Genomic DNA, 12,500 nt, shown 5'->3' with positions numbered 1-12,500 from the left:
TCATTCGCTCGCTTCCCCACTGCTGATCAAATCAGGAACGAGAGAAATTACATTTCTCGCGCAACGGCCACATGATCCGAGCACTGCCGTCTGCCGGATTAGCAAATCCGGCCGAGGCGAATTCCCTCCGACAGCCATCTGATTAAACACCAACATCAAATAAAACCTGCGGCAACATGCGCAAACAGCAGCAATTTTCCTTTTTTTTTGCTTTTCTCATCTCATCCCGGAAACACATTTTGAAAGTTTTGTGTTATGTATTAGATTTGGTCTGGATGGACTTGAATCAATCATCTGGCACAACAAAACAACCCGTATTAACAAATAAGGAACAAAAGAAAGAAAGAGAGAGAGAGAGAGTGAAGCGTGAGGAGCGAGGCGGGGTAGCTGCTAGCGCGAGACTCAATCAGTCCTGACCACCTTGATCCTGCACAGCCCAACGTAACGACAGGAGCCCACTGGACAGCATGACAGACGAAAAAGTTTATCAGAATTAGACGGAGCCAGAGTTGTTTGTTTGTACTTCGTCCAATCGAGAAGCTCCACGGAGAATCTGCTTCCGTGGCCCTAACCTTGAACATCTCCACGCGTCCCCGTGACCCGCTGACAGAGGATTGCCATATGTATTTGTGAATTATGCGATTCGATTGCAGGGAAACGTAAATTTATTGTTTTGAACTCTATGGTTTATTGACCGTTTAAGTGTGAAAGGGGTCATTCAAGTATAACGATTATAAGGTCAGTCTAAACTGCAGAGGTCAGAGGTCATAGATACAGAGAGCATGATGGGATTTTGGGATTTTATTTCAGTTTTTCAGTATTTTATTTATCTTAGTTTTATAAAATATTTCAAATGATTTGGCTTCAGTTTGCTGAATGGTATGAATGCCCCTTCCCCATTAATTACACGGATTCCACACTTTACAATTTCACATTACCTTTTCTTTGTGAGAACAGATGTCAGATCACCATCTCTCTCTCTCTCTCTCTCTCTCCCTCCCTCTCTCCTGTCTGTCTGTCTTGCCTCTCCTGCCTTATCTAGCCCTCCCACGTTCGTACTGTATCTGACCCTCTCACTCTATCAGTCCACATCTCTCCATCACTCCCTCTCTCTTTCTTCCTCTCTCCTTTGCTCAGCCCCTGGCCCCTCTCTCCCTCTCCCTGACAGCTACACCGTGGCCCGAAAGAACGCGCAGAACGCACGGATTGTTTTAAGAACTCTCTCTCTCTCTCTCTCTCTCTGCCCCCCCCTTTTAACCTCATCTGCAGGATTAAGTGCCCTCACACCCTCCAGCTGCCCAGCACGTGTGCAGCTTGTCCTGTGGACAGCGTCGGCACACTCGAGAGCTGAATGAGAGAGCGCAGGGGCCAAAATGACATTCACGGGCTTATGAAACTTAATATTCCTCATAAAGCCGGAAGAATTCTCGCCGGTTAGGGCGCCACGGCCAGACTTCGGGGGGCCTCTAAACACCAACCGGAACTGACCACTACGGGCCATTATCCCGGAAACCCCAACATTCTGAAGGGCCAGAGGCGTGCGGGCACCGGCACAGTTTCTTGGACAAGAGTTCATTCTTCTGCGGCTGTTTCTTTTGGACAGGTCACATCTTTTCTGATGGTGTTTATGGTCGACACAAACGCACCTTCCACGGGGCTTGTATGGGGGATTTATAAGCCAACGTGCACATTAAATTCCCCAAATGGCATTCTCAGTCAGAGTCATGAGTGATGTGGTGTGAGCGTGTGATCGAGTGACAGTGTGTTTTTGCATAAGAGGACTGTATTTCACTGCTTTGAGCAAGTCAGAGTGTGTGTGGGTGCGCAGGTGTGTATAGGTGTGCAAACCTCCCATCTTTGTGCATCTGACAGCCTGTTTGTCAACTGCCCAATGCTGACCTTCACTCACATACATGACTCTACACACACACACATAAACACACACAAACACACTTAATCTCTGTCCACAAGCTTTCCCTTGTCCAGGTTTTCTCTCTCTCTCTCTCTCTCTCTCTTGCTCTCTCTCTATCTCTCTTTGTTATTGATCACTGATGCGATTGGTTGATCTCATGGCTCAGTAATGACTTGCCTGGATGCTCAGATTAAACTGTCAGCTGTCAGGGATTGATGGGCAAACTGTTGGCACACACACACACACACACACACACACACACACACACACACACACACACACACACACGCGCGCACACGCGCGCGCACACACACACACACACACACACACACACACACACATACACACACGTCACACCTCTCTGGTCCCATCCAACAGCTGCAGGTGTGGTGTTTTGTGTAGTGTGTGTGGGGGGGGGGGGGGGGGCAACTTAGCTCCCAGTGTGCTGATGTGAGAATGAAAATCTACAAAACAAAGAGAGAGACAGATAATGAGAGAGAGAGAGAGAAAGAGAGCGAAAGAGAGAGGTGTAGAATTGTAGTAGCTGCTACAGCTGAGTCTGTAAAATCCACATACAGTAGCAAAAGACTTGATTACTACAATAAGACCAAATATAATCACAGTCACAGTGGAGTGGAATACATCACCCCATCTGTGTGTGCGCAGCATGGCTGTGTATATGTGTGTGTGCGCAGTGCAAATGTGCCTGCCAGCTTGTTCCCGGGCTGTGTGTGTGTGTGTGTGTGTGTGTGTGTGTGTGTGTCTGGACTCTTTGTTGAGCTTGGCTAGTGCTTCTCTTGATGTCAGCGCGGTATCTCTTTTCACTGACGAATGAGATGCCTCCCTCACTTTCTTACAAACCTCCACTCTTTCGTTCTCTCATTCACCCACTCCAGCCAGAGGAACGGATAAGAAAACAGCCTCCCCCATCCACTCCTCCTCTCCTCTGCCCAATCTCTCAATCTCCCAGGAGGCCAGGGCCGGCGTAGACAGGGATCTAAATTTAAACTTTAGCCCAGCCAGGGCTCCACCAGAGCGGGGAGATCTGATAGAAAAGCTGGGGGGCATGTGAAGCCATGGGAATCTCTAGAGATGTGTGTGCATGTGTGTGTCTGTGTGTGTCTGAGAGAAAAAGAAAGGGACACACATGTTCACTGTGATAAAATTCATTAACTTCTTTGATGACCCGCTAAACACAGAGGAACACATACTCGAACATTCACCCCCCCACCCCCCAACACACACACACACACACACATATATCCTTGCAACTGACCCTCATCCACATTTGAGGTCCTTGGTGCAATGTCTGTTTGACAGGCAGAAACAGGCTATGGCCTCAGTGGCCAAACGTCTGAAGTAAGCCCTCTATGGAGAGTAGAACCTCATGATCACCACACACACACACACACACACACACACACACAGGCTACCGCAGTCTCAGCAAGATCTAGTTCCGCAGACACATCTGGATTCAGCACAATCTTAGCACTCTGTAAACTGACAGTAGCCCAATCCACACTGGCTCCATCATGCGTGCCAATGAATCGCTAAACCCCGCCCCTTTATTGGATTGGCTAGGAGACTTGTATGTTACCTTCCCTCCTTTTCCACAACAAGGGTGGGTGGGGGGGTCCTTTTGATTCTCTAGACACCACCGTTGCTTGCTAATGCTGACTTGGGCAACTAAGACTATGAACAATAGGGTTGCTACTGTAAGAATGTCCCTTCTGACTTTCTCGGGGGACAAGTAAGTGTGTGCATATAAGGAAGTGTCCAGGACCTCAGCAGAAGTCGGGGGGGGGGGCGTACAGCATACGGGATGTACAGGATGTGTAGAGCTCAAAGGGTTGAGAATGGTCATAAAGCTCCTCTAGCTGGAAGAAACAGTCATAACCCCAATAATAATTCTATGGTTTATCCAGGAGAGCAGAGATACTTACACCAATCAAAACAGGACATCCTGAAGAGAAGACTCTCTCCCTCTTTCTCTCTCTCTCTCTCCCTCGCTCTCTCCCTCTCTCCCCTTTCCTTCTCTCTCTCCTTTTCTCTCTCTCTTTCTCACACACACACACACACACTTTCTCTCTCTTTCTCTCCTGCTCTCATCAGTTGTTTTTCTGCTTGCTACAAAATCACAATCTCAGGAAGTGCAGGGAACGGAGCTCATCAAAGACCGGAGCGAGAGCGAGATTCCTGGGCTGGGGCTGGAATTCCGGCCACTGGGAATCACTGGAATGCCGCTGGGAGAGGAAAGGAATATCCACTGTCTCTATTGTTTAGTCTCTTCCTCCAGAAGCATGTGTGTGTCTGTGTGTATGTGTGCATATGTGTGTGTCTGTGTGAGTCTCATCTCCGGGTCGGAATAGCAAAGATCTGATTCAGTCAGTCCCTCCCTGCTGCAAAGGCCAAAATCCCCTTCACAGGTAACGAGACTCACACTAATCACAACTCCCTTCCGTTCTATCTCTCTCTCTAACACACACAAACATACACATACCTACACACACACACACACACATTCCAACCCAGGCTGATCTGGCAAAATAGAAAAGGCTAAGACAGCCACAGCAGTGAGTGTTCCTCTAACACCTGAGCCTGACCTTTAAGGTCAAAGGTCAACGTTCAAAACTCATGCACTATGGCTAGCTGAGTTTGTTGTATTACACAAGCCCTGTTTTAAACTTTACTAAGCAGTCATAATTTATCAGTTGACAGACAGCAGTGACATTATTATCCTATATTTTTATTTATTATTATCCTACGTTTTGATCCTAGTGCACAAGTGTGCGTTCGTAGAGACACGCATGTGCACAAATGCATGTGAGCAGAAGCTTGTGAACACAGGTTAGATAGACAGAGTCTGATTGGGAAGGTACTTGCTCAGTGTGAAAGGTCTGGAAGATAAATATTTAAATAAATAAATCTTTCCTCACTGTGTGAAAAGTCAAAGTCATTCTTGCATTCTCATTTATGAAATACTTTTATCTTCTGCAGATATTTGTTTTCCTATCTGTCCAGACAGGGAAGAGGTTATTCATTAAAAAGGGCTTGCTCGGTGTGTGTGTGTGTGTGTGTGTGTGTGTGTGTGTGTGTGTGTGTGTGTGTGTGTGTGTGTGCGTGTGTGTGTGTGTGTACTAACATTTGGTGTGTTTTCATGTCTTCCTGTCCTTTAACCTTCTGCAAGACAATATGAGTCTGAACTCCTTTCTCTGTACTTTATCTCTCTCACATGAATGCACATAATCGCAGACACAAACACACACACACACACACACACACACACACACACACACACTGAATATTGCACAGCCCTAAGGTTGGAACTTCAGAAAAACTGGGTGTGTGTGGATAGAGATAAAGAGATAAAAACAGAAAGAGAAATTGTATAGAGGAATGCATGTGGGTTTATGTGCAAGCGATCATTTGATTTTTGTACTGGGGAAACAGCGGAATACTCAGTCTGTAAGACTTTAATTAACACACAAACACCATTGAACTCACTGGCTGCTGAGAGACGTGTCCACAACAGGCGTACTGTAATGAGGCCAGACAATAGAACCACAGCATGGGGATGTATAAACAGGTTATACAAACCCAGAACACACACACACATGCACGCATGCATGCACGCACACAAATGCACACCACACACACACACACACACACACACACACACACACACACACACAAACACACACACAAACACGCACACATGCAAACTCTCACACACACACTAACACACACACACACAAACACACACACACTCATACACACAAACATGCACACATGCACACAAGCACAAGCACACACACTCACACATGTGTAAACACATACACACACACACAAACTCAAACACAAGCATGCACAATCACAAACATGCACATGCCTGCACACACACACACACACACATACACACACACACACACACACACACACACACACAAAGAATTAGGTGTGGGAGGCAACCATCCTTCTTTTAAATCAACAAATAGAGTCAAAGCACACACCCATTAACAAAGTGAGGTTAAGTAATGACAAATACACCCCCCCCCCCCCCCCCGCCACACACACATATAATATCATTCACAGTTCACAGTGTTCAAAAATATGCTTCGTTTTTGAGTCCATGTGTAGATTATGACCTCAACCTTGGCACACACCCTGGGCAAGCTGTCGGCAGCTTACTGGCGGGTCTTTGTGTCTATATATGTGTGTGTGTGTGATTGTGTGTGTGTGTATGTGTGCATATCTTTATCAGAGCCTTTCTGACCTTAGGGAGAGGGTAAGTTCATTGTTCTGTGCTTGGTACTGCTTTCCCTGTGGTAAACACAACTGAAAGGTTCCCATGCCTCCTTCACACATATGCACACCAAGGCACAGACACATATACAGACATATATGACATATATGCACGCACACGTGCACACACACACAAACACACACACACACAACATGTGACACATTCTATCTTAATGATCCATTTATGGAAAAAGAGGATTTTTTAAAAATGGGACTCTGGCCTGCTTCCTAAAGAAAAGCCAGGTTAGATGTGACCTGTCATTTAAATCATAACATCTAATATTATATGTGGAGCTCAAAACTGATATTAGTATGGCCACAAAGCTGAGATGATCCTCTTTACAGCAATTTTTAATACTGTGTATGTAGTTCTTGGAGAAAGCAGCTGAAATTGATGGATAAGGTCACATATATTCCCAAACACATAACACTCATTTTGTTATGTGTGGTTCTCTGTCTGTCTCTGTCTCTCTCTCTCTCTGAATTTCAATACAATTTAAATGAGCTTTATTGGCATGACAAAATCAAACTGTATTGCCAAAGCACTTATAAAGCAAACTCTCTCTCTCTCTCTCTCTCTCTCTCTCTCTCTCTCTCATACTTTAATATCCACTTCAGCAACTTCACCACAAGTAGTTCATTAATGGAGAATTCAGTTTCCTGAGAACAACAAGCAGCTTCCCCAAAGGTTTTTGGATAGTAAAGAGAACACTTGGAAAGACATTTGAGTGACGATGAGAAAAAGAGACACTTCTTGAGTTGTTGGCTTGACCTGATTTATTCACATTGCTGAACTGCAAACTGTGCCAGTCTCAAATGAAATGAAAGCAGAGTACATCCAGCCAAAATAGAACCGGCTTGTAGAAAAGGATTAGAGAGATTGAACTACATCCCCCAGAATTCCCTATGGGACGTAAGGGCCATTAGTCACACCAATCAAATCCCCAAATAAACAGCCACATGACCTGACCTCTGACCAATCACTGAGCAGCAAATAAATAAATAGTTGACCTGGCCACTTCATTCTACTCTCAGATACTCAAACTCACTCTCATTAAGACATTAACACACACACACGCATTCACAAACGCACATGTGCACACACACACACACACACACACACAGGGAGAGAAGGAGAGAGGGAGAAAAAGAGAGAGAATAGGCACATGGGGGCGTTGATGGATGAGGGGAACTGTGTCACTGTCATCTACACCCCCAGATTTCTCTCTCTCACTTTCTTTCTCTCTCTTTTCCCCTCTCTCTTTCTCTCTGTCTGTCTCAATCACCAAAAAAAAAATCTGAAGAGAATTCCCAGGACATAATCAGACCTCTTGACCAAACGCAGCAGCTTCTGTCTGATCAATCAAACCCTTCAGAACATGTGATCCATCATTATCACAACCCATGGGGCACCCTAACACACACTCACACACAAACAGCATTTAGAAACAGAACAGGCTGCCTGATTTAAGCAATGGCAGAGAATCAGAGAATTAAATAACTGCTTTAGCTATTAACCAGTCCTGCAGTCAGCATTTAGCCTTAGGAACCGCTGTCTGCGTAGCCTACATCTGAACATCTTGAGGCACAGAAGTCAAAATAGAGCAACAAATGGTGCTTGGAGTTTTGAACAAACACCAAACCCATGTCAAGAACTCCAACACATTATTCAGGTGAAGAAAATATACTGGTCAGTATTTATTGTGAAGTAAGAGATATTGACAATGTAGCCAGGTTTACAAAAACTGCGGAGCGATGACGACCACCTGCGCCCGCCATCCTCTTCTGGTGATTCACTGAAATGTTTCAGTTTGGCCGCAGTTCACCGTCCATAAAAAATACGAGGTCACTGGTTTACTGAAGGTTTGGCGAAACGGAGCGTTTGGAGCCTCGAAGCGCGATAGCACGCAGGGCTTCCCCGCGACAACGGCCGTTTAACAGGGTCTCCTTCTCATCGCGCTCGCGCTTCTAAATGGCCCGATCCATTAACCCCCGTTTTGAATAGAGCTGGATAATGAGCCCGGAGCAGCGGACGCGGCACGGCCCATTGCACAATGCAGAACGCGCCCCGGCGGCGAGAAACGGACGAGGCGCGCGCTGACAGGCGGAGAGAATGCGCGCACAAGAAGAGGGCGAGCGCTTTTCACACGCTTCACTCACGCGGAATGTCACATTGTTACGTTTCGAGTCTGCCTTTTTTTTCCCCTCTTTCGGCTGGAGCTGATTTTCCGTTGTTTGGACACTTTCACTGTGAGCCGAGCCATATCAAAGTCAAAACAAAGACGTGGCGTGAAACTGATGAAACTATTAAAGCTGAGACGACGAAGACCTGCTTAACATGTGCAGCTTTTCAAACGTAATTATCATCAACTTAGATCACACAATTAGGTAGGACTCCAGTACCTACAAAATAAATCAACAAGACAAAAAGGATCTCTGGTTTTGTACAAAATTTCGTCAAGAATCTGTCAGTCTGTAAGCCGGAAAACTTACACGAAATAACAGCACAACAAAATTAGGGAAAGATAAGTGTGAGAGGTTAAAAGAAATTACGGAGAGAAAGAGCGAAAACATAGATGTAATAATAGTTTCAGCGCCAATAAATAATACTGCACTATAGCCTACTAAATTCTTATTGATTTTCCAAATCGCCCGAGCCAAAGGTTTGCTCTTGGCTGGCATTTAATCTGATTAAAGTCATTTTACCACCACGTTTCAGTCATATTTCGCCATAAGGGGCCGTGATTAACTGCATCCGAAGTGGCACGGTGCCGAAAATCTCCAGTTGCACGCTCTTAAATAATTATGTCTTCCAAAAAAACACAAAGCATAGTTATAGCCTAAATCTAAGATATTTGGGGGGAATACGGTGGTCAGAATTCCCGTGTGATGTGTTCATTTCTTTAGTCAAACTGGGAAGTATAGAGGATGATGTAATTTAATTTAACTATTGTTTTAAGATATGTGAACTGTATACGGGTTTCAAACTGGGTATCTCGGTCCCGCTGACGGCGCAAGTTTGGGATGCGTAGTGTACGCGCGGACATGCCGTGAAACACTGTTCGAAGGCGACATCCGTCGTCCCGCATTCCGTGAGGGCTTTGCCCTCTACATGCTCACAGTGACTTGGGCCAGTCCGTTGCAGAGTGCGGGGCAGTTGGCAAGGCGTGCAGAGAGGTTTTGCAACTTAGGCCTGCTTGTACTGCCAGGTGAAACGTCCGGCGGCGCTGGCCAAGTCCACAAAACATACCCTGTTCCTTAACGCGCACGCACATTTTTATTACCTTCATGCCAACTCTCCCATCGCAGAACAGCAGCGCAGCCAGACTGACGTGCGGTGAGCGCGCGGCGGTGGCCACACAGAGAGGGCCCACCCCCCTCATTTTATTTAACGAAAGCTATCGCCCACTCCTACCCGAGCACAGGACGCCTTTACCGGCAGACGGGCCCCGTTATGAGGAGTCTGGGAATTTAAATATTCAATGTTGACATTATGCAGGGCTGGCGCGCAGCCAGAGCGACCAGGGCCTCGCGGGACCCGCGCGGTCAGAGAAAGCCAGAACATTCTCTCCTCTTGACTCAATAGGTAGAAAATCATTCTCTTACATCTTGGGTAAATAATAATCTTTTGCCTAAAACTCCCCAAATTATCCCACTATTCTCAAATTGTACGATATCTGCTTGAGAGGGCAGAGCGGTCTCGGCTTCCCGGGGCAATTTTTTACTCTGACTTTTGAGTTTTATTTTTAGGTCCACAATGACCGCACATAGCGGGCTCTTAAAACCCTACTGGACTTAAAACGAAAATGGCAATGTCTTTTCTCTCTCTCACACACACACACCAAACCAATTTGTCCAACAATTGCAGTAAATGCATCTCTTCACTTTTTCCTCGCTTTGTGGGAACGGGTCTCGTACGCGGTGAATAAACTCCAGCGCTAGACTACCGCCCTCAGTAGCTGTGCCACGGGAGCTCGGGTGCTAGGGAACAAACTACTAGGCCAAAGTGACCGCAAACAAATCACCCTCCGCAACACCCTGTACAAAATCATAATTCACTCCTGTTATTTCCCCCTGTTAAATAATTTAGCTTGGGTGAAATGAGCCGTAGGGCATCTGGCCTATGAGTAGTCTGCAGCGTATCTTCACATGTTTGCCCTCATATTTCTTTTCACGTTATAACGTCTTTAAGGTAGGATTAGCTACCACACGCGTCATTCTGAGCCAGAATTCCGTAAAATGTGCTGCAAGCCGTTATTAAAAATGTTCGTATGGGAACGCATCATTCAAAAATATATCTTTAACCGAATGTTATACAGAAAGTGAAAATGTTTTGCTAACTTATGCTATGCTGAGGCCTGCTAACTGATCCCGCTCCTTGCTTGCGTGCACAATGACGACGGCGTTTATCGCCACGCGCGACCGCAAAGTGAGGGAAGGTGTGTATCGCAGCTCGTGTCACCGGGCAGTGTCGCTTTCTTCTCCCGACCCGACAGAGCTCCGCGAGCCCGCGGAACAACGACGCGCGTGCAGCGAAGACCCTGAAGCGAACGCGCGCGCGAGCGCGTTTTTGACAAGTTGCTTGTGTGCGCAGAAACATCCACTCACCATACAATGGCAGGGCACAGGGCTGGAGAGGTAGTTTATTGAACGGATAACACCCGCGACCCCAGCTGTCTCTGTCCAGACGGGGCGCGCTGGGTCTTGCCCACGGTGTTGTTTTCGACAAGAAAGGAAACTATAATTCAAAATAGCAAAATGATCGTTGCTTCCCTGTTTGGGTCTCCGTCTTCACTGCTTCACTTTAACCTCAATCCAGACGGTACTATTCCGGGTTTTCTTAAGACACTACGGTTTTTTTTTGCCTAATGTAGAATAAAATAAACTAACAAATAAATATGTACATGTGTATGTATGTAAAAGATATACATTGAGTCACAAAGATAGTTTAGAATATAAGGAACTTGGAGAGAAGCGGAATTTTGGTCCCTTAGAAAAATAAACATCAGCACAGAAGATGTGGTGTTATTTACAAAGATTTCTATATACCGTGATGACACTTTTTTGGAAAACAGTAAAAAGAAAATTAGCCGAGTCAGAAAGTTAGCAAGTGAGGCGGAGGTTGTGTTGGTGATGGTGTGTGGGGGGTGATTTTAAGACCCAAGAGGCATTCATTCGACACGAGCAATACCAATAAGAACAGCGGAAAAAACTTATTAGTGACTACTTGATGCTGAGATTCTGAGTTTGAGGTGCATGGTGATGTGGTAAACACACGCGTACGGCGATGGTGCCCCAGGCCACCCTTAATGCAAAAATATAATTAAATTCATGCGTTTAAAAATTATATCACAGAAATGAATACACACACTAACGCAGGCGCGCGAGCTCGCTTACACACACACACACACACACACACACACGCGCGCGCGCGCGCGCACACACACACACACACACACACACACACACACACACACACACACACACACACACACACACACAAACATAAACATTTCTCCGGGCATTTCGTACCAGAACAAAATATATAAGCGGATTTGCTCACTTGTTGCACAGTCGATTTTATCACTTGATAAAAGAGAAGAAAATTCTGGCGGTGGCAAAGTGAGATTAGTTTATTAGTTTATTGCATCTGACACCGTAGGCATGTGCTCAATTTAAAATCTTATCTGTGTGCGTCTGTTGTAATCTCACCGTAAGCTACCTGTTTGCATTTTAAAAGCGTGCGCCTGGGTTTCGCTGGTGCTTTTCCGTTGTCACCTATAAGGCAGTCGTCTTTTTGAAGTCGCGGCTGCAAACTGACGTGACCGATGCCTCTTAAACGTGCAGAAAACGGTGTTGCTAAGCGGGAAACACTTTTTTTTAAATAGGAGGGCGCGAACTATTTGTAACGACAACGATACGTCCAACAAGCAATTCCTGAAGTTTCTGCACTGCACACGCAACTTTCGGAGCTTGGTTTAAAAATGTTTGACTGCGCAACGACAGGCGGTAAGCCGTCATTCTAATAGCTTGCCTCAACTCTTACACACAACTACTCCCGTCAGAGGCTAGTGAGTGCGCTGACAGCGGCGAAAAGTGCACAGGTTGTAAGTGTTTAGAAACGAAAGCGCTGATATGTGAGATACAGATGTACAAGATGGCAGTTTGAAAAGATTTTGAAAAAAGGAGATTTTGCACCTACCAGTGGCCAGTTTTCTTGCCCTGCTTTTGGACCTCATGATGCCAGTGTTTCGGCGCGGCTTTGTTGGAATCTTTCTTGAATCTT

The 12,500-nt window shown here is 45.8% G+C and overlaps 1 protein-coding gene across 1 annotated transcript in view; it reads right to left on the bottom strand.

The window, feature by feature from the left end:
* Nucleotides 1-12,500, bottom strand: part of mecom (MDS1 and EVI1 complex locus) — a 141,223-nt gene that overhangs the window by 128,662 nt on the left and 61 nt on the right. Inside the window, 1 exon segment of the mRNA XM_081700202.1 lies at nucleotides 12,417-12,500. This exon segment is cut by the window's right edge and continues 61 nt beyond it. Within this exon segment, the coding sequence (XP_081556328.1) occupies nucleotides 12,417-12,453 (37 nt within the window). The 5' untranslated portion in view covers nucleotides 12,454-12,500.

The sequence above is a fragment of the Electrophorus electricus genome, chromosome 17 (genome assembly GCF_041902795.1).
Source record: "Electrophorus electricus isolate QZ-2024a chromosome 17, ASM4190279v1, whole genome shotgun sequence".
NCBI lineage: Eukaryota > Metazoa > Chordata > Actinopteri > Gymnotiformes > Gymnotidae > Electrophorus > Electrophorus electricus.
Note: the sequence above shows the minus strand (reverse complement) of the source record. Positions and strands in the feature narration are given on the sequence as shown.